The sequence below is a fragment of the Cnephaeus nilssonii genome, assembly GCF_951640355.1.
Source record: "Cnephaeus nilssonii genome assembly, chromosome: 10".
Taxonomy (NCBI): Eukaryota; Metazoa; Chordata; class Mammalia; order Chiroptera; family Vespertilionidae; genus Cnephaeus; species Cnephaeus nilssonii.
The window spans coordinates 10,295,981-10,319,132 of record NC_137081.1 but is presented as its reverse complement, the minus strand read 5'-3'; the positions used below and the strand labels follow the sequence as shown (position 1 = coordinate 10,319,132).

Sequence of the window (23,152 nt, the reverse complement as noted above, 5' to 3'; positions counted from 1 at the left end):
ACCCACAAAAACTGGGTGGAAACTGAGGTGTGAAGAATAACAGATTCTATAAACTCAGAAAACTCTTCATTTATAATACTGTTCCTACTTTTTCATAGTTACATTTTTTAAAATATATTAATTTCTCCTCCTTAGAAAAAGAAAAAGTAGTAGGGGCCTGCTTGTGTAGAATATTTTTAGTGATTATGACTTTTATTCTGAGTGAGATGGGGAAACACTGGAGAGTTTTAAGCAGAGAAATGTCATGATCTGTTATGGTTGAAAAGGATGACTCAGAATATATATTGAAGAGCAACTGTAGCCTTGGCCAGGTGGCTCAGTAGGTTGGAGCATCTTCTGGTGCAACAAAAGGTTGCGGTTCAATTCAGGTCAGGACACATACCTAGATTGCGAGTTCAACCTCAAGTCCCGGTGTGTATGGGAGGCAACCAATCAAAGTTTCTCTTTTACATCGATGTTTCCCTAGTTCTTTCTCCCTCTTCATCCTTCTCTAAGAATCAATGAGAGCATATCCTCCAGTGAGGATTAAAAATAAAAAAAAGAAAGGAAAAAAAAGCAACTGTAATAAAGCAAAGATTGTAGAGAAAACAGAGACTACTGAAAAAATAACAAGTGACAGGAAGATGATGGATTTTAGACTATGTGTAAGCAGTGAAGGTGATAAGGAAGAGGTAGACTCTAAATATATTTTGAAGGTGGAGCCAAAAGTTTTTGCTATAAGATTGCTGGTGAATGTGAAAAGAGAAGAGGAGAGGAGATAAGGTGGAAGGAGGAGGGGAGGGGAGGATGAGGATTTAAATATAGATATGTTCTAAAACATTAGCTTTAATACATTAAAAAGTTCATTAAAAGATTTCCTGCAAGAGCCCCAGCCCGTGTGGCTCAGTTGGTTGGGTGTTGACCAGTGCACTGAAATGAAAGGTTGGATTCCCAGTCAGGGCACATGCCGGGTTTTGCCCTTGATCCCCCCCTGGGGAACATAGAGGAGGCAGTCATTGGATGTTTTGCTCTCACACATTGATGTTTCTCTCTCCCTCTCCCTTCCTTTCTCTAAAAAAATCAATAAAAATTTTATTTAAAAAAACAAAAACGCTGAATTACATGCTAATTGCCTAAAGCATAAAATAAGAAATATTTGATACAAATGTTGACTGAATAAAAGATCCAGAATAGGTTATAATTAGCACAAAAAGTAAAAAATAAAATAAAGTAAAACCTGACAATTAAAAGGAATCTTAGATATAATAGTTCTCAAATTTTAGAGTACATAAAATTTACTTGGGAAATGTTTGTTTTAAAATGTAGATTCTAAAACTCACTGTCCATATATTCAGATTAAGTGGGTATGGACTGGTGCAAGAATCTGCATTTCAAACAATCTATTCCAACCCCATTATATTACAATTGAGAAAACTGTATTAAGTAAGCTATTTGCGTAGAATCACATAGAATCCAGGTCTCATTAACTCAAGACAATGGTCTTCCTACTACTCCACTTAAACTACCTTACAGTTGAAGGAACAAAGAAAGAATTACTAATCCATTATTTGAGTAAATGGGCAATCTTAGAATTCCTTTTTTATTATTTATTCATTTAGTAATTTTTAATATATGTTTACTGATTTCAGAGAGGAAAAGGAGAGAAATATCAATGATGAGAGATAATCATTGATCAGCTCCCTCCTGCATGTCCCACATTGGGAACCAAGCCTGCAACCCAGGCATGTGTCCAGACGAGGAATCAAACCTTGACCTCCTGGTTCATAGGCTGACACTCAACCACTGAGCCACTCCAGCCAGGCTTCATTTAGTATTTTTTAAACATCTATGTGCATAGCAAGATGATAGATTACAAACCAATCCTATATAATAAATCTAATATGCACGCCGAAACCGGTTTGGCTCAGTGGATAGAGCGTTGGCCTGCGGACTGAAAGGTCCCAGGTTCGATTCCAGTCAAGGGCATGTACCTTGGTTGCGGGCACATCCCCAGTAGGGGGTGTGCAGGAGGCGGTTGATCGATGTTTCTCTCCCATCTATGTTTCTAACTCTCTATTCCTCTCCCTTCCTCTCTGTAAAAAATCAATAAAATATATTTTTTTAAAAAAGTCTAATATGCAAATTGTCCCCTCGGGCGGTCATTCATCCGGAAGTTTGACCACGAGGAGTTCAACTGCTCACTATGACGTGCGCTGACCACCAGGAAGCGGCATGGAACATGGCAGGTATCAGTGGCGCAGCACTGGCAGCGGGTCGCAGTGGAGGCGCTGCTGGCCCTGATGGGCCCTGACAAGAGCGGGACCGCGGCAGGATGATGGAGCAGGTAAGTGGGCGGCGCCAGGCCAAGGTGGGTACAAGCTGGGGCCTGAATGCCCCACTGATCACCCTGCCGCCGACCAGCTGCGGCGGCAGGGGACGGGGCTGGCGCCCAGCTCCCAGACACTGAAGGAGCCAGGCGGGGGGGAGGGGCGGACACAACCCCAATTGGTCGCCCTGCAGGCGGGATGGTGGAGCAGGTGAGGGGGCAGCGCCAGGCCATGGCAGGGTACCAGGCAGGGCTGCAGAGCTGCAAGGCTGGGGGCACAAGCTGGGGCTGTGAGCCTAGGGGTGCGAACTGGGGCCCGATCCCCGCAGGCTACCCCAAGAGACCACACCCATGCACAAATTCATGCACCAGGCCTCTAGTCTAAAATATGAACCCTGTCCCCTAGAAGCAAATATCAGTTAGGAGGACAGGGCAAATACATAAAACTGATATTCAATGGCAAGGCAATATATGAGTAAGTGCCAAAATAAGTGGTTTGGCCAATTAGAAAATTAACCAATTTACACTGACTTCACTCTGTATCTTTTATTTGTAGCTAGAATTTATTCATTAGAGAAAAATACAAATTCTTCCCTTTCACTGATGAGAAGGTTCACTTTTAGTAAAGGTGTGGAATAAGTATCTCTCTCCCCATGTTTCATACAACCAACACTAATATCACTACCAGCACAACATCCCACAAGCATGTATAGCTTTGTAGAGACCCAAGTTGATATAATTTTTTATGCAAAGGCCTAATTAAGAGTTTGACTCTGTTCAAATGGTAAAGAGAAGTTCCCCTTCTGGACCATATTCCTGATCATATGTGGTAGATCAAAGGTCCCATTTCCTCATTCCCCCACAATAGTATCATACATCCATATAATACCACTGCCTCATTATAGACAAAGTGTACTTTGCTACTCCTTGTCTTTGGGCTTGACCAATGAGATGCTATAGGACCAGAGTCTGGAAATGACTAGTGGGACTGGGCTTATCCTCTTGTACTATCATTGCCATGAGACAAGTTTCCCCAGAGAGATGTTACCCTTCCCTCCAGCCTGGGCCCCAGAATGAGATAAGTGTAGCAGAACAAATGCTTATTGTTGTATACCACTATGATTTTGTGGTTGCCAATTATTATTCAGCAAAAGCTGACTGAATCACAATATTTCAAAATCCAAATAAGACTAATTAATTATATAGAGCGGTGGTTCTCAAACTTGCCTGAGTGAGAATCTTTTGGGGTTTAAGTTTTTAAAATATACATAGGCCCCAGAGAGATCCATTCAGTACATAGGCTGTGGGGCCAGGAATACACATTTTATTAAGAAGCAAAGGTGCCTAGCTGGCATGGCTCAGTGGTTGAGCGTCAACCTATGAACCAGGAGGTCACGGTTCGATTCCTGGTCAGGATACATGCCAGGGCTGTGGGCTTGATCCCTAATGTGGGGCGTGCAGAGGCAGCCGATCAATGATTCTCTCTCAGCATTGATGTTTCAATCTCTCTCTCCCTCTCCCTTTCTCTCTGAAATCAATAAAAATATATTTTTTTAAAAAAAAGCAAAGGTGATCCTGTTATAGTGCCCACATCTTGAAAAACAATAAAATAAAAACTACTAAATTTCCAGTTCCTCAACAATATTCATTAACTGCTCAAGAACACTAACTAAATAGGTTAATCTTTTTTGAGAATGTATTTGTTCATTTAAAAATGTATCTAAAACTGAAACCTAGTCAAGTGAATACTTTCAAATGCAGGAAGAATCAGCTAACATTGATGTCAATTCAGCTATGGACACATCTGAGCCAGTCAAGAAGGAAGAGAATTATGATGCGATGCAGGACCCTGAGTTCCTAGAGATCCTTCCATACATGGATCGCAACAATGAGGCCACTCAAAATGTCATGGGGGGAAAAAAATGCCATGGGCTTCCTGGCCTCCTAAGTGACCAAGGATGGTGTAGGAGTCAGGAGTGAGTCTCCCCAAAATGTGCCACCCTAGCATACTGATTATTTCGACATGACAATTAAAACCCAACAAACTCAATAAGAGTTTGTTAAGTTTGTTACCTCCTTATGGCCTGCCTAAAAAGATTCAGATAGAAAAACTGCTTCAGGAAGGAAACCTTAGCATTTATGAATTGCCTACTTTCCCCCTCCTTAGTTCAGAATGACATATAGCCCTAGCCAGTTTGGCTCAGTGGATAGAGTGTGGACCTGCGGACTGAAGGGTCCCAGGTTCGATTCCGGTCAAGGGCACATGCCCAGGTTGCAGACTCAGTCCCCAGTAAGGGGACATGCAGGAGGCAGCCAATCGGTGATTCTCTCTCATCACTGATGTTTGTATCCCTCTCCCCCTCTCCCTCCTCTCTGAAATCAATTTTTAAAAAAAGAATGCCATATATACCTCATTTGCCTGTCTTCAGAATTTTCATGCTTATGTGAATTTACCATGCACATGTACTAAAATATTATTTTCTCCTGTTAATGTGTTGTAAATCATTTTAATTATTCAACCAGCCAACTAAAGGGGTAAAAGGAAAGTTTCCTAAGCCCTGACAATAGCAAGAACAAGAAGGACAGGAACTAAGACTGGAAGTAAAGGGTAATTAAACCTGCACAGGGATTGCATTGGGTGGGGTAGGATATAGAGTTAGATATGTTATCTGTAACTATTACCACCTAAATAAAGCTTGACAACTTTTTTTCCTCAAAGAAAAAACTTTTTTTTCTTACAGAAGCTGACCCTTAAATAAGTATGGTATTGTACTGTATCTTTTTATTAAAATAAAGAATTCATTTATAAACCAAACAAGCACATCATATTTTTATAAATTCTAATGTTTTGCATACCCATTGTTTAGAATTAAGGAATCTAAGACTAGATAGAATAAGTGGTAAAGAGGGATTCAAAATAAATAAAGGATTGCCCTGGCTGGTTTGACTCAGTGGATAGAGCATCAGCCTGCAGACTGAAGGGTCTCAGGCTCAATTCCAATCAAGGGCACATATGCCTGGGTTGTGGGCTCAATCCCCAGGGGGGGCATACAGGAGGCATCGGACCAATGATTCCCTCTCATCATTGATATTTCTCTCTTTCTCTCTCCCTCTTCCTTCCTCTCTGAAATAAATAAAAATATTTTAAATAAATAAATCCTATATAATAAAAGCCTAATATGCAAATCGGAAAGACTGGCGGAACAACCAGTCGCTATGACGCACACTGACCACCAGGGAGCAGACGCTCAACGCAGGAGGTGCCCCCATCCCGCAGGCCCCAGCCAGTCAAGGCAGGTGCAAGCAGGGGCCCCCAGATCACCCTGCCAGTTGCCCCGCAGAAAGAGGCGATTGGTGGCTGCAGCCAGGGGTGGGGCCAGTGAGCGGGTGGTGCCAGGCCAGCAGGGGGGCCCGAATCACCCCACTGGTCACCCCACAGATGGGCCCTGATTGCCAGCCAGGCCTAGGGACCCTACCCGTGCACAAATTTCATGCACCAGGCCTCTAGTAAATAAATAAAGGATTTAACCATGACTCCCAAAGATGAATGTGGTATCAGTGTGCCTTCCAGGATTTTTTCCTTTCAGCTGCACTATTTGTACCTGTTTGGTTACATCACTGCATCTATATATCCCCAAATCTACACAGACCCTCTTTAGTCACCCTTCATTTTATGAAACTGCACTAGCCACTCCAATATTAAGCAAAGCAAACTTTTACACATTTAGAACCATGACGTTTGCATACATAATCACTGCAGTACAAAGATCATGTCAAGTGTCTCTACTTCTTTGCAAAGGCTGATCTGGTGAAGGCACTACTCTATCTCATGTTCCCAATTAGAGTGAGAAGTTGTTATCATTAATGTTGTAAGAGTCCAGGCTATAATCGTGGCTCCACAATTTACTCACTGTGTGGTGAGTTATTTAAATTCTCTGTACTTCACTCACCCTCTCTGTAAAAAGAGAATAATTAAGTCTGCAGTATAGAATTGAGGATGAAATGAGAAAATACCTGTCAAGCTATTAGAATAGTTGCTGGCACACAGCAAGCACTTAATAAATACTACCTGCTATTATTGTTGTTGTTGCTCTGAAATCCAGCTTCACAAATGTGGGCATCTGCTGGTATGTAATACTAAAGAAAAAAGAAGTCTAAACCACTTTTTAAGCAGTGATTCTTTTAATCCATCCCTTATAAGGAACATTATTCTAATATTTTATTTACCAAATAGAAGTTAAGTTTATTTTTAAGTCAATGTTCTTTCTCTTATTTTATCAGTTCTGATCACAAAATAATAAACCTATCAACCATCAATGAGAACCTAGATGCTAAAAAGGTAAAAAATAATGAAGAACACTGAAAAGTCTATGCTCTGAGATTTCTGCTCTTAGAATTACTGCTTAAGCTTAAGGCCTTTTACTCTCTACCTATTTTACAGCAACCACGTGACTTATGGCTAGAGAATTTAAATAGCTAACACAATATAAAGAAATCTAATAAAAAATCATTTTTTATCCCAAAAGAACTTGTAGTGGCTAATAATATTAAAATGTAAGTTCCCAAATATATTCAATTCAGAAATTTCAATTATTTTTAACACAACTATATAGGTGTGTCATAAACATAATAGACATTAATAAAAAATATCAACAGCACAAAAGGAAACTTCAAATTTTCTTTCAGTATCTTCCCAATGCAAATTTTTTAAAAGGAAATAAGCAAGCAACCCCTGTCTAACATGGCGATGAGAAATTTATTGAATATGAAAAGTACACTTATAAAAATAAGAAAGCAATTGAAAACTGTCATGTTGTCCTTGACTCATTTTTAAAGGCATAATCCATTTAGCCGCCCTAAACCAAATTTAAGGATTTTATGTACAATTCCTGAAATTTTCTTAAAAAAACCTATCACCAAAAGACTGCTTGCAAAAGCAACATGAGGCTTTTTTTAAGGTGTCTGAGGACTAAAAGGAAAATATCCTAAGGAAAGGATGACTACCATTTCTCTTTAAGCTTCGGCAAAATAACAAAGAACTTTCAGACTCAAATCTCCTAGAAGTCTGATGCGAGGTCAAAGTTGTCTCAATGACAAGACAGCCAATAAATGCCAGATGAGTAAATGTAAAGACATCAAAAACCCTTTTAAACCCAACAGCAATTCCAAAAGCATATAAAATACCAGGGCCCAGACTGAAAGATGGACATATGATTACTAAAATACTTCGGAATAAAGTAACACTCAAGATAGCAATACTTAACAGTATTATACAATGTATTAAGAATCTCACCGTCATGGCTTCCTCAACATTGTATTCAATTCATTCAGTAACATTTTTTGAATAATGGAAGGAACATGGATTCCCAAAGAGTAATCTAAACCTAAAAATAAGGTTCGTGTGTGTGTTCCATAGTTGATGTCCTTTTTTTTTTTTTACTGTAAGCCAAATCCACTTCTTTATATTAAAACACAAAAACTACAGCTCTGCTTCCAAAGACCTCCTCATAGACACTATCCACTGGTGATTAAAACATTATTTTTAATCCTTGCATTACCTCACGGCTAAAAATGTCAAGAAAACCACACCCAATATGTCTTTTCCCCGCCGTGGGAGGTGTGAGGGGGTGGGAAATGGGGGGGGGGGGGGAGGGGAGGAGTGGGGATTCAAAACGACACGAAACAGAAAAGGTGATTCCCCCGGAGGGATCGGCAGAGGAGCGCAGGTACCCTGTGGTCGCGGCTCCCCCTCCACCGACCCGGGGACGCCTGGAAGGGCGAGCGCAGGCCTCGGCCTCTGCGGGCGCCCCCCACCCCCACCCACCCCCACCCCGCACCCCGCTCCCCCGCCACCCCCCCCCCCCAAGGATCAGTGGCCCCGACGCGCCAGCCGGGCTACTCACCGGCCGCAGCGCTGACCAGCAGGACGGTGCACAGCAGCCAGGGCACCCGCCGGGGCCGCAGCCGCGGGGAAGGCATCCCTGGGTCGGCCGGGCAGCCGGGGAGCGGAGCGGAGCGGAGGAAAACGGAAAGTAAACACGGGCGCAGCCGCAGGCCGGGCGGCTGGCCGCCTCACTCACAGAGCAGTCTGGAAGGACAAATGGCCGAGCAGAGGACCTCGCCGCACAGCTCTCATTCCGCTGCAGGAATCCCCTGTTTTATTTCTCTCCCTCGCGGCGGGGGGCGTTCCTTCGCCTAGGACGGGGTGCCTCAGCCCCCCAAACGCCAGGCATGTCCGTGGGGGGTTGGGGGGGGGAGAGAGACGCAGGGAGACGAGAAGCCAAGCCCCCGCGATTATTTCCCTCGGAGTTTCACGATATCAAAAAAATACCCGGGTCTGGGAGAAAACATATCCAGGGGCGCAGCGGGGTGGGGAGCGGGGGTCCGACCGGGGAGCCGAGGAGCAGAGCTAGTGAGTCCCCGGCAGCGGCCAAGGCGAAGGCGAAGGCGAAGGCGAAGCCCGGCGGCCCGAGGCGCATCGCCCGCGGCTCCGGGAGGGCAGGGTTCCGTCCCGAGTTTCGCTTCGGGGCTTCGTTCACTCCGGTTTCCAGAACAACAAATCCTCCTTCTCCACCGGGGGGAAGCGGGGGTCTGGCTCCATGGACAAGCCCACAGCCTCCGCGGAACAGTCCTGGCGGGGTCCGGCCGGAGGGCCGCGGGGCGCTGGGGAGCGGGGGCAGGGGGGTCGGCAGGCCGGGCCCTGCGCCCCCCGAGACCGCGGGCGGCGGGGAGGTGCCGGCAGGTTGCCCTTCCCGGCCCGCCCGGGCGCGCCGCGCTCTGCGTTTATCGCCGCCGCTCCATCTCGCATGAGGTAAATTCCTCCATGAAAGCCTCCTCTTCGCCCGTCAATGGCTCCGGCGACCAGCGAATCACAACCCCCGAGGCAGCCGCCGCCGCCGCCGCCTCGTTGCCCCGCAGCTCTGGGCTCCGGGCGCAGCTGGGGTGTCGAGGCCGAGGCCGGGGCGGGGGGCGGCGGAAGAGCGGATGTCGACGGCTGGGGAGGGGAGGCGGCCGGCGAGGCGGCGAGACACGCAGCGCCCCTCCGGGAAGCGCTTCCAGCGGCTCCGAGCGGAGGAGACACAAAGGGGGGAGTCGCCGCAGCTGCCAGTCGGCGGCGCTCCCGACCCGGGATCGCCCCGCCTCCGCCGCCGCCCCCGCCCCCGCCTCCTCCGTCTCCGGCTCTCGCCGACCTTGTCCGTCTCGGGCCTGCGGTGCCGCGCGGGAGGCAGCGGCGGCGACGGCGGCGGCGGCGCGAGGGGGCCCGCACTGCGCCTGCGCGCGCGGCCCCGCCCGACCCCGCCCCTCGCTCCGGGGCTGCCGGGCCGACTAGGCGGCCTCCGCGGGTGTCTCGCCCGCACCGGCGAGGGCCGGGTGGGGCCGGCGGCCGGCGATACGGGCAGAAATGGCTCTTGTGCTTCATACACACATTCCTTCCATAGGCGCGCACGTGTGTGTGTGTGTGTGTGTGTGTGTGTGTGTGTGTGTGTGTGTGTGTGTCCAGCCTCTGGCCCACTCTCCCGAGCGGGGCGATCCGGACCCGGCTGGCGTCGCGGAGTCCTCCGGGCTCGAAGGAAGCCTGGAGGGGCAGACCGGCCCCTATTGTTTGTTGGGGCCGGAGCCCAAGGACCCAGACGGCCACGCCTTTCCCAGCACCGGAGACCGGGGCCGCGCGGCCTCCGCGCCCGGCGGAAACAAAAGCCGGAATGGGAAAGACCCCCTGACGCGGGGGTTCGGGTCTTTCCGCTCCGGCCGGCGTCCCGCTGGCCTCCTGCGCCCTTTCCCGCCGCCCGTCTGAGCTGACAGGAAGGCTGACCCTAGGAAAGGGACGCGAAGCCGGGAAGAAAGCTCTCTTCTCTTAAAATTCTGGGCCCGTCTGTGCAGCGAGGGTGGGCCTCGGGGCACCAAGGCCGGGGGCTTTCGGGGTGCCTAAGACGCGGGGGTGGAAATTGCGGGAAGGAGTGGCTGCCTCGGGACCGAGTCTTCGCACCCCAGGAAATCAGAAGGTCCTGTTCGTAGCTTCCTTGAATCTGGAAAGGGTCGGGCTTAGTCGGTAGTTTTTTTTTTTAATGGCAGCATCCCAAGCAGCCAGGATAGGGGAAGAGATTCCACCCGTCACCCCCACCCTCACCCCACCCCCAACCTCGCCCTGCAGCCCTCACACACGCCTGTGGGATCAGGCCGACTTGGGTGGGATTTTGCTGGGGGAGAAGACGGGGGAAGATGACGTGCGTGGCGCCATGATCGGAAGTCTGGGTTTAATTCTTAGCTGCGAGGTGGAAAATTTGCGTGGGAGGGCGGTTTTAGAGGTGAAGTCTAGCCTTCCCTGGTACCGAGCAGCAGGGTTATTCCGAAAGCTGGTTTTGCTGGTCTTTCATTCTGGCTGAAGGCAATTCCAAAGATACGTCCACGGATACCTTCCTCTCTGCTTGATTCTTCAAGTCCCCTTTTATCTCTATCTGAACTTGATGTAAATAAATCTCCACATTCCTTAAACTAGTTGCTGTTATCATACTAAATATCTTCTGTAATTAGGGGTTGTGTAATACCAGCCCAGGATTCTCAGACTCTTTGTAGTGGAACTATTTTTATTCGGTATACCCTTCAGGCAGAGGGAAATCGTTCTATAAAGTGAAATCCCTTTTAAAAAAAAAAAATTAGAAGGAGCGTATGTTTTGGTTCATTAGTTTTATTAATACGTTTTGTTTTGCCCAAGAGGCCTAAAATAAGAAACTGGTATTGTCTTACCATTTGACTTTCAAGAAATCAGATCTAGCACTCAAGAGAAATAGGGATTTAAGTATGTTAAGGTACAGGTTTATTAATGGGTAGTTTACAGTTTTTCATTCTGAAATTGGGACCGAGGACTTGATTATTCTGTTTTTATTTGCATAAAAATTGTTCTAAGAAACAAGTATCCTTGTAAACTGTAAATATGTGATAAATAATATAGAAAAGGAGAAAGGGTCCTAGAAAATTCACATAAAAAAAGACATGCCACTGACTTGGCAGGAATACTTAGTGGACAACCAGATAGGCAACCTTCCGCTTCTGTTGCTCCATTGGGACATGGCTGTTCACTCAGGATGAGAAAGAACAGGAGAGAAGAACTAGAACTTGGCAAGCAATCTGCCCACTCAGACAAGACACTTCACTCTAGTGAAAACAGGATTGGCAAGGTTTGGTATCTGTACTAGTCAGGATAAGCTACGTTGTAACAAACATCTCAGCAGCTTATCGCAACAGAGGTTTAGTTCTCACACTTGTTACATGTTTGACCATGTTTGATACAAGTCAACAGGTAGCCTATCACAGTGGGGTTCACTTTGGAGCAGACCCTAAAACTCTTCGATTTTCATGCAGGAGGACATTGGATAGATAGTGCTCCTAAGGATGATCTCTCTGGAGCGGAGGGTCACTCGATCAGGCAGAGGGAGAAATTAAAGTGCAAGACAGTTGTCAATGACACTTCAACCAATCCTGCAGAGAGCACTGCGGGATGGACCTTCAACATTGTCCTAAACTGAGGCAGGGGCCAGGTCTTTATATCCTCACATCAGCCAGTCATCCAACAGGTCTGCACCTAGGGAAGGGAGACAACCTTGGGATAGAGAGCTTTCTTTAGCCAAGAACAACCCCAGAGAGGGACCCGGCTGCCAGCCCCCAACATTTCCAGCAGTTGGGGGAGGTTGTACTTGAGTCCTAACGGGTAAATCTGGGTAGCTCAGCACAACATTTACTCCATGGACTCTGCTCCTTGTAGTTACTAAAGTCCCCAGACTGATGGAAGCTTCAAAGAGACACATGCTTTCAAGATTGCCACTGTAGGACTCATGAGATTTAATTGCTGGTGCTGCAGTGTTTTGGTACGTCTGAGGAAGGAAAAGGAGGCCAATTTATTAAAGCAGAGGAGATTAAATTAGAGAGGTAGGCATGTGCCACATCATACAAGGCTGGTGAGGCCATAATAAAGGTGTGGATCATTTCCCTATTTGCTCAGTCCCATTCCCTTTCCTCCTCTTATTCTTACAGGGGCTGACTCCTACATTCTAAATTCCCAACACCCCCTTGCCCACTGGCTTCCAGTTAGGTCCAGCCAATGGGAGGCACAAGCATAAGTAAATCCAAGCTCCTTAAAATGGAACAGAGGCTTCCACTCATTCATTTCTTTCTTCAGCAAATATTTATTGTTCACTGTGCTCCAGGCTCTGTATGAGGTACTTTGGATATAATGAGCAAAACTATCCAAGTCTCTGCCCGCACAGACCTCTGGGACACCAAAGAATTTACAGCTTCTCAAACACACATGAGTTTGTGCCTTTGCACTTCCTGTTTTGTCTGTCAAGAATGCCCTTTCCCCCTCTGATTATCTCATTCATTCTTTTTACCATTTGACACCCAGATCAGATTGTACTGCCTCTGAGAAGATTCCCCTGACCCCAAACTCCAAACACAATGATTCCTTCTTTGCATTACTTTTATTTTCTTTTTTATAATTTATAGTATTTTTATGATAAACGTGCAAGAGCTTTATAATCAGAGAAAAATATATGGTTCACTGTTTTTAAAAGAACACATATGAATGATACCTGTATGGTGCCTGCATTTCAAATTAGACAGGCTTTTTTTTTTTTTTTCTTCAATAGAGGTATTTTCCTTTATTAAATTTTAGGTAACTCGACCTACCACACATGAATTTCATAATCAGTCTTTTGTACCTTTTGTAAGAATTAGTTAATAACACATTTTCTAATAGTTAATCCAGAAGACATCTGTTAAAAGGGAAAGAAATATGAGGGTATTGATTGGGTTTGGGAGTTGTCCAAAGGAAAACAGATACTGAAAGGAAAGAGGGAGGAGTGTGGCGAACCTGATCACTTCATAAGTTTTCCTGGGCTACCCATGTCTGTGGCTAAGGCAGAATAGATTATCCTCATTTTATTTTGAAAAGTGAAGCACATGCATATCCAAAAAAACACACCAAAAAAAAAGCAATCAAGTCTATATACCAAAAGATTGAATTAAAGTCCTCACCCTAGCCTGGGCCACTCAGTTGTTAGAGCATTGTCCCAATATGCCAAGGTTTCGGGTTCAATCCTCCATCAGGGCACATACAAGAATAAACCAATGACCCAGCTGCTGTCAACCTATGGACCAGGAGGTCACGGTTCGATTCCAGGTCCGGGTACAAGCCTGGGTTGTGGGCTTGATCCCCAGGGTGGGCATGTAGGAGGCAGCCGATCAATGATGCTGATCATTGTTGTTTCTATCTCTCTCTCCCTCTCGCTTCATCTCTGAAATCAATAAAAATATTTTTAAAATATAAATTATTTTATATTTAAATATATAGTTATAGATTATATTATGTTAAATATATAATTATTTTTAAAAAACAAAATTATTTCATGAAATAGTTGGAGCTAGTTGTATGATTCTGAGTCCTTAGTTATACATATAATTTTATAGAAATCATTGGTTTTTACATTTTTCTTCTTAATTCCCACTGTTCATAGCAAAAATGTAAAAACAAGATATTTTTCCACTTACATCCTAGTATGTGATGAAAATATACAATTTACCCTTTATGACCCTCAAAAAGGTCTGAATCACACCTTACAACTTATTCAGAAATACTATGACTTATGAAAGTTGCTAATCAAAATCATTTACCGGGTCCCCTCTAGGTGTATGACTTTGTATAAATTCAATGTCAATATTAATTAAAAGTTATGTATTTCAGACCTGGCCGACATGACTCAGTTACTGAGCATCGACCTGTGACCCAGGAGATCATGGTTCGATTCCTGGTCAGGGCACATGCCCAGGTTTTGTGCAGGAGGCAGCCAGCGATCAGTGATTCTCTCTCATTGATGTTTCTATGTCTTTCTCCTTCTCCTTTCCTCTCTGAAATCAAATTCAGAGAGGAAAGAAGAGGGGGAGAGAGAATTTTTATTGATTTCAGAGAGGAAGGGAGAGGGAGAGAGAGAAACATCAATGATGAGCGAATCATTGATCAAATGCCTCCTGTACACCCCCTACTGGCGATAGAGCCCACAAACTGGGCATGTGCTGTTGACCAAAATTGAACCCAGCACCCTTCAGTCCGCAGTCCAATGCTCTATCCACCGAGTCAAACCAGCTAGGGCAAAAAACAAAAATTTTTTTAAAAGTTCTGTATTTCAGTATGATGAGTATAATGTAGTTACCTATTGTTGAAGTAATAAAAGCATATTTCTAATTATTTCATGTACAATTATGTAATCTGAGGGAAAATCTTATTTTCCCATTGAGATTTATTATAATTAAAAAGCAGTAACTAAGTCATATGCTCCTATACACAGAAAAAGTTCAATAAATAGTTTCTGGAGTGAAAGCCAGGTAACTGAGGACACAAAATAAGGCAAAGATATTGGATTCTGCACAGGCGTCTTTGTATCTTGAGGATTAGGAACAAATCATAATGAATATTTTTTTTCTTACTGCACATTCTACAAATGTTTGAAACTTTTTCTAGTTATTAAGCATGTCGATATTATTCTCACCTAGATGCTGAGGTTGTGGCATAAACATTGCAATGCACAGAAGTTAGAAAACAAGACTGTCTTATGGCCTTGCATTCTCGTTTTTCTGGCTTTCGATAACTATTTATCTGGCCTCTCATAATGACCTCCAAATAACTGCTTTAGACTATCTGCTTGTGGAAATTACACAGATAATTTCAAGAGCAACTGAAACTACTGTAATACCATCCTCCCAACCTTCACCCTGTGTAAGATAAGTACATATTCATTATTTTTAGAGGCTACTGAAATACAGAAATATCTACTTCAAAACTTACTTTCTGCTCCAGCTGGTTTGGCTCAGTGAATAGAGGGTCGGTCTATGGACATTAGGGTCCCAGGCTCGATTCCGGCCAAGGGCACATGCCCAGGTTGGGGCTCAGTCCCCAGTGGGGGGGGGGGGGGGCATGCAGGAGGCAGCCGATCAATGATTCTCTCTCATCATTGATGTTTCTATCTCTCTCTCCCTCCCCCTTCCTCTCTGAAATCAATAAAAATGTATTTTTTTAAAAAAACACTTACTTTCTTCTTTCTTTATCTAGAATTTCCCTGGTTAAAATTGATTAGATATGTAGAGCTAAAAATGTGTTTTATTTTCTAAACGCAAAACTAATCATACTTAAAATTTGAACCTCTTCCACTCAAAAATTTCTTTTCTCTTCAACTAAAATACCAATTTTAAACGCCCATTGCTGTAGGAAGTTGAATTATACAACAAATTTAGGATAAAATCTTTGTCTAAATTTGATCTCAAAGGTGTTCAAAAAGCAAGAAGACCACCCACTCTTTTATGGAAAGAAATCCAAGTTACGCTTATAAAAATAACAATTTAAAAGAAGGCTGATCATGGGCAGCTCATCTCAACGCACATCCTTATTTCATTTGTCATAAAGCTGACCATATATCTGTCATCTTTAATATTAGTTTGCTTCAAAACAATCATTGCCTTCTACAGGCTAACTCATTTCTCCTGGGGGGATTCTCTTCCAGTATATACTGTTCGTATTAATCTCATTTTTCATTATAGCCCTAGCTGGTGTTCTCAGTGATTAGAGCATCTGCCTTCGCAGATTTGATTCCCAATAAAGGGCACGTACTTGGATTGCTGGTTTGCTTGGGACATATGCAGGAGGCAACCAGTCAATGTGTCTCTCTCACATGTCTCTCTCTCTCTCTCTCTCTCTCTCTCTCTCTCTCTCTCTCTCTCTCTCTCTCTCTCTCTCTCTCTCCCCCTCCCTCCCTCCTTCCACTCTCCCTGAAAAAGCAGTGGAAAAAATACCCTCAGGTGAGGGTTAACAAAAAAATTTTTCTCAGTATATATATCTACTATTATCCAGAAATCGGCTCTATAAATTTATGCTTCTTAAAGCACAGAATTAATATATGGAACTATCAGGCTTATGGGTTTTTTCTCTTTCAAATATTACAAAATAATCTTTCCACATACCAAAAATAAATGCCTTTAGGAAAAGGCACCAAACACAAACTATTACTAGAATGGTTTCACAGCTAAGAATTACTCATACACATTCTGTTTCCAAGTTTTATATAGGACATCTGACAGAAATTTTATTTGCTCTTGCCTTTCTTTCCTACATCTCCATCTTGGGATTTTTTTTTTTTTCTTTGCACAAAATGTCAATAATAGAAAAAGTGGGGCAGAGAGGAAAATCTGGTGGCATCATTAGCCTCAGTAACAATTTCTAATTAAAAGGCTAATGATTTAACCGGTTTGGCTCAGTGGATAGAGCGTCTGCCTTCGAACTCAAGGGTCCCAGGTTCGATTCCGGTCAAGGGCATGTACCTTGGTTGCAGGCACATCCCCAGTAGGGGGTGTGCAGGAGGCAGCTGATCGATGTTTCTCTCTCATCGATGTTTCTAACTCTCTCTCCCTCTCCCTCTCCCTTCCTCTCTGTAAAAAGTCAATAAAATATATTTTTTAAAAATAAAAATAAAAAAATAAAAGGCTGCCGAAACCGGTTTGGCTCAGTGGATGGAGCGTCGGCCTGAGGACTGAGGGGTCCCAGGTTCGATTCCGGTCAAGGGCGTGTGCCTTGGTTGCGGGACGCATCCCCGGTTGGGGGGTGTACGGGAGGCAGCTGATCGATGTTTCTAACTCTCTATCTCTCTCTCCCTTCCTCTCTGTAAAAAATCAATAAAATATATATTTTTTAAAAAATAAAATAAAAAAATAAAATAAAAGGCTAATGATCAATATCACATAACCAGTTATCCATTACCTCACTTACCTCTAAGGACAATCCTATAGGAGGAAGACTAACTCCTTAGCTTATGAACAAAGGGCTTCACAATCTTTCCAGCCCTGTCCACCCTTTTTACTCCTTAGAGTCCACATATACTGAGCCTCTTGCAGTGTGCTGAACACACCAGGCCCTTTCCAAAATTTCACCTCCTTTCTTCAGTTTAAATATATCTTCATTGATTTCAGAGAGGAAGAGAGAGGGAGAGAGAGATAGAAACATCAATAACGAGAGAGAATTGCTGATCTGCTGCCTCCTGCATGTCCCACACTGGGAGATCCAGCCCGCAACACGGACATGTGCCCTGATTGGATTTGAATAGTGACCCCCTGGTTCATAGGTTGACACTCAACCACTGAGCCATGCCGGCCAGGCATCCTCCTTTCTAATTTAAAAGAAAGCTCAAGCTGGTTTGGCTCAGTGGATAGAGCATCAGCCTGGGGACTGAAGGGTCTCAGGTTCGATTCTGGTCAAGGGCACATGCCTGGGTTGCGGGCTCGGTGCAGCCGATCAATGATTCTCTCTCATCATTGGTGAGGGGGCATACGGGAGGCAACCAATCGATGTTTCTCTCTTACATTGATGTTTCTCTTTCTCTCTCTCCCTTCCTTTCTCTCTAAAATCAGTAAAACATCCTTGGGTGAGGAGGTAAAAACAAATGGAGCAGCTGTTTTGGAACTCAGTTTGATAGTTCTTCAAAAGTTAAGCATACATATGACCCAGTAATTCTAATCCCAAGTATGTACCTAAGTGAAATAAAAACATGTCTATATAAAAATTTGTACACAAGTGTTCACATCAGCACTATTCATAATAACCATAAAGAATAAACAACTCAAATGGATATCAACTGATAAATGGATAAATAAGAGTGGTATATCCATGTAACGGAATATTATTTAGCCCTAAAAATAAGTGAGGTACTGATACATGCCAGAGCATGGATAAACCTTGAAAACTGAGTGAAAGAAGCCAGACTCAAAAAACTATAGATTGAATGATTCTGTTTATATAAAATGTCCAGAATAGGCAAATTTAGAGACAGAAAGTAGATTAGTGGTTGCCTAGGGTTGAAAGGGGAGAGAGGTTGGGAGCAGTACCGGAGAAGGAGTTTCTTTTGGGGATGATGAAAATGCTATAAAATTGATTGTAGTGATGGTTGTACAATTCTACGACTACACTAAAAATTATTGAATTGTCCTATTTATTTATTTATTTGTTTGTTTGTTTATTTTTGTTAATCCTCACCGGAGGATATTTTCCCACTGATTTTTAGAGAGAGAGGAAGGGAGGGGAAGAGACATAGAGAAAGAAACATGGATGTGAGATCTCTCTCCCACATGGGCCCTGGGGATCAAATCTGCAACCGAGGAACATGCCCTTGACTGGAATCGAACATGGGACTCTTCAATCCACAGATGATCTGTCCACTGAGCCAAAATGGCTAGGGTTGAATTGTCCACTTTAAATGAGTTAATTGTATGCTATATGTAGTCTATCTCAATAAAGATGTTTTTAAAAAGGAACTGGAAGGCATTTGCCAGTAACAACTAAATTGTTAATTCTCAGCTCCGGCCATGTGGCTCAGTTGGTTGGGCATCACCTTGTGTACCAAAAGGTTTCCGGTTTGATTCCTGGTCAGGACACATGCCCAGGGTGTGGGCTCGATCCCTGGTAGCGGGTGTGCAGGAAGTGGCCGAGTGGATTGATGTTTCACTCTCACATCAATGCTTCTCTCTCTCTCCCTCTCCCTTCCTTTCTCTCTAAAAAAATAAAATAAAAATTGCTAATCTTCAGACTTTCACTTCTCTTGTAGAGAGGAAGGGAGAGGGAGAGAGAGAAACACCACACACACCCAGTGACCCTTCGGTGTACTGGACGACTCTCAACTAACTGAGCCACACTGGCCAGGGACACAATACTTTTGAAGAACAGAACCATACTTGAGAAACACAGTAGATCTTAAAGCAAAAATTTCTGAGTCCTTCTATTAACCTTAGAAGCAAGGCAAAATCAAGATTATGAAATTGAATCACTTCTTTCCCATGGGCCTTTACCAGATATTATCAGCATATTTATACACAATTTGGTTTGTTGAGAACAATGACTGAAATCTTAAGCTGCTTTAGGTTATACGAAGGGAATAATCCTTAACTTGTAAACTTTAGGCCTTAAAGTAGGTGCTAGAATTTGTAAGCTTTGCTAATATTACCAGTGTCTTTCTATTTCCTTCAAAACTCTTGTACAAGCAAGTGGTGTATTAAGCAAGAGATAGAGCTGTGATAAGAGAATTTCTTATAATAACAGTGTACCTGTATCCCGGCTGAGATATCATCTATTTGGTGACAGGCTTGTTTTAAACTTTCCCAAAGAACTGCCAGCCAGTAATCCTATCATTCAATCCCAAGCAACAATTACAGCAATCAAGATACGAATCCACTATAGTGCCAAAGCTGGTCGCTGGTCTCTACACCACAGAGGATTTCGTACTAGGATTAGAGGGGGGGAAATTAATGCAGTCATAATGGAAAACAAATGACAAGAGAAGAGTAAGTGAAGTCACTAGGATTTACTTAGAAATCAACTAAAGTTGTCAAGCATTTTTGCAAATAACATCAAAGCAAGAATAGAAAGGTGCTTGCCTTCCCGAACAATCCCAGAAGAATGGATTTATATGATTTACTTTAACAATTAGTAAAGTGACATTTACTTAACTTTTACAGAGCATTTTCACACCTACTTTTGCATTTAAGCCTCCCTCCCGTGTGGTGGCTAGAACAGATGTTACTTTTCTCATCATCACTATCATAAGAAATGACCTATACGAGTTCTTTTGTCCCAGGCAAGAAGGGATTTTTGGCCCCAGCACTTCAACCCAAAGAATGTTTTCCCTGGGTCACAGGGAAAAAATAAAGTGTCATGGAAATATAAGCTACAAAAGAAAGCTCACCATAGCAGTAGGTAAAATTGACAAAGCTTACGAGCATAAAAACCTGATGACTGAAATGAATCTCATTGTAAAATGTACGTGAAAAAAGTTGATCCTGAGCATAATCATTGCAGTAAAATAAAAATGAGAATAGAAAAAAGTTGGAAATAGTTTCACTGTTATTGCAAGGACATTTGATCAAGAAATAAATTGGTTATAATTATTGTTTAAATTGATATATTCATAAAAATAGGGTTTAAAATGGCATGTTAAAATTATGCACCTGATTCAAATAGGGGGATAAAAAGTAAGGAGGAGAGAAAAAAATAAGGAGGAGTAAATGGCAGGATCAAATTGGCATTATTGACTTGATTGTTAGAATCCTTCCTGACTTCTTACCAATTTAACATCCTATATAATAAAAGCATAATATGCTAATTAGACCAGATGTCCTTCCGGATGACCTTCCCGACGAAGCTGGGGCTGTGAGGGAAGCCTGGGTCCCGGGTGCCAGAGGGAAGCCAGTGCCGGCAGCCAGGGGAAGGAAGGCCTGCTCTTGCACGATTTTTGTGCATCATGCCTCTAGTAATTATATAATGTTAAAATAAATCTCATTATCACCCTGGCTGGTGTGGCTCAGTGGATAGACTGTCAGTCTACAGACTGAAGGGTCCTGAGTTTGATTCTGGTCAAGGGCACATGCAGGGTTGTGGGCACATGCCTCCTGTACCAGTAGGGGGTGTACAGGAGGCAGCCAATCAATGATTCTCATCATTGATGTTTCTATCTCCCTCTCCCTTCCACTCTGAAATCAATAAAAAATATTTTAAAAATAAAAATAAATAAATAAATAGATAGATAGATAAATCTCAAAATCTCATTATTACCTGGCTGGTGTGGCTCAGTTGGTTGAGTGTTGTCCTGTGCACCAAAGGGTTGCTGGTTCGATTCCCAGTCAGGGCACATGCCCAGGTTTCAGATTCATGAGTATAGGAGGCAACTGATCAATGTTTCTCTCTTGCATCGTTGTTTCTCTCTCTCTCTCTCTCTCTCTCTCTCTCTAAAATCAATAAAAATATATTTTAAAAATAAATCTCATTATCAAGATCTCTATCTGTAAAACAAAAAAATATAACTATAGGAACTACCTCATCATGTTGTGGATTAAATGAGATGATGCTTATAACATGGTTAGCATAGTAGTGCACAAGTAGGAGGTGTTTTAACCCTACCTTTTCTAAGAATTTATTGTATTTTTTCAGTGTACCAGACCAGGATCTTTAAAAATAGGTCTCCTGCTCATTAAACCACATTATTCCATCTGTAAGTACTTTCTTATAATTGATGAAATACCCTGAGAGCTCTCTGATGAAGCTACAATGGAGCTTTACCTCTGACTATCTATATATGCTAAAATAAAAGTTTAAATTAATGCCGAAACTGGCTTGGCTCAGTGGATAGAGCGTCAGTCTGCGGACTGAAGGGTCCCAGGTTCGATTCCGGTCAAGGGCATGTGCCTTGGTTGCGGGCACATCCCCAGTGGTGGGTGTGCAGGAGGCAGCTGATCGATGTTTCTCTTATTGATGTTTCTAACTCTCTATCCCTCTCCCTTCCTCTCTGTAAAAAAATCAATAAAATATATTTTTTAAAAAAAGTTTAAATTAAGAAACATTCTCCCAAGCAACTGCTGGAGTATAGAGTTAATTAAATATATTCCCAATTGTTTAGAAAATATGAAAAATAAAAATACCTGTGTGTGTGTGGGGGGGGTGTTATTTGACACATGAATAGAAGTTATTTTAGTTTGGCTTATCCACCCCAAAATTGCTTTATCTCTTTTCAAGAAAAAAAGGTAGGCCAATGAAGTAATGGCATTCTTAGTTTCACTAACAATAACGAAATAGGGAATACTGGGAAATCATTCAGACTATCAGTCTTCTCCTATAGAAAATAGAGATGAGTAAAATACACCCACTTCAGAGTTGTTGTGAGAACTAATTAATGTCTTTAAACTGCTTTGAAATTCCCATATGACAGACACCTAATCTGATCTTTATCTGGGAGAGATGGGTAAAACATACGTGGGAAGACACTATTCATATAGAAGCTAAACTTGGAGTTTGCTTGTGTAACTTGAATTTCTACTTGATAAAAATGTAATTTAGCAGAGAGAATGCTGTTATACAATTTTTTAAATGCATGTCTCAAAAGCATATAATACTCATTCATTTTTTCATTGTTTCATTCTTCCCATATGATACCAACCACAGGTACACAAAGTGTTCAATGTAGCATTCAGACAAACATAGCACTTGGAACTCTTTTGTGTGGTTATGCTATTATTTTTTAAAATCTTTCCTGCTTTTTCTGTAACCAAAAATATGCAATTCTTAATTGTTTTTTTCCAGGTTTAGAATTTATTGTACACATTGAGTATCACATGATGCATTGGCATTAGCTTCTCCAAGAATGGGAAATTAATAGATGAGGTACAATTTAGAATCCTTTTTTTAAAAAGTTTTTATTGATTGATTTTAGAGAGAAGGGGAGAGAGAGAGAGAAAGAGAGAGAGAGAGAGAGAGAGAGAGAGAGAGAGAGATCGGTTTGTTGTTCCACTTATTTATGTATTCATTGGTTGATTCTTGTATGTGCCCTGACCGGGATAGAACCCCCAACGGTGGTGTATGAAGACGATGCTCTAACTAACTGAGCTACCCGGCCAGGTCTAGTATCTTTTTATGTTGCTTTCACAGCTGATTTTTTTTTGAGACCTTAACTTGAAGTATAAAACCAGCAGAGCAATGCCTCCAAATGTGTCCAGTACACAATTCCTTCTACCTGTGAGAGTATACGAGTTGAAATATTTTTGACTCCTGTGAAAAGGAATTAGACATCAGTTTCTGAATCTGCCATGATTTCAGTTTTGCAACAAGCATGAATTTCTTAGGCTCTGTCCTTAATCTGTGTGCAGTTACCGCTCAGCTCACTGGAAGAATCCACCTGCCTTGCATATGTTCAACCAGCTGTTAATTGTATTTTTTGTTTTTGTTTTTTTGGTTAATCCTCACCCAAGGATATTTTCCCCATTTATTTATTTATT

The 23,152-nt window shown here is 42.9% G+C and overlaps 1 protein-coding gene across 1 annotated transcript in view; it reads right to left on the bottom strand.

Moving 5' to 3' along the window:
• The window catches only part of BMPR2 (bone morphogenetic protein receptor type 2), a 104,513-nt gene extending 95,073 nt beyond the window's left edge, over positions 1-9,440 (bottom strand). Inside the window, exon 1 of the mRNA XM_079782310.1 lies at positions 8,209-9,440. Coding sequence (XP_079638436.1) covers positions 8,209-8,284 — 76 coding nt within the window. The 5' untranslated portion in view covers positions 8,285-9,440. The remainder of the gene's footprint in view (positions 1-8,208) is intronic.
• Positions 9,441-23,152: the final 13,712 nt, after the last annotated feature.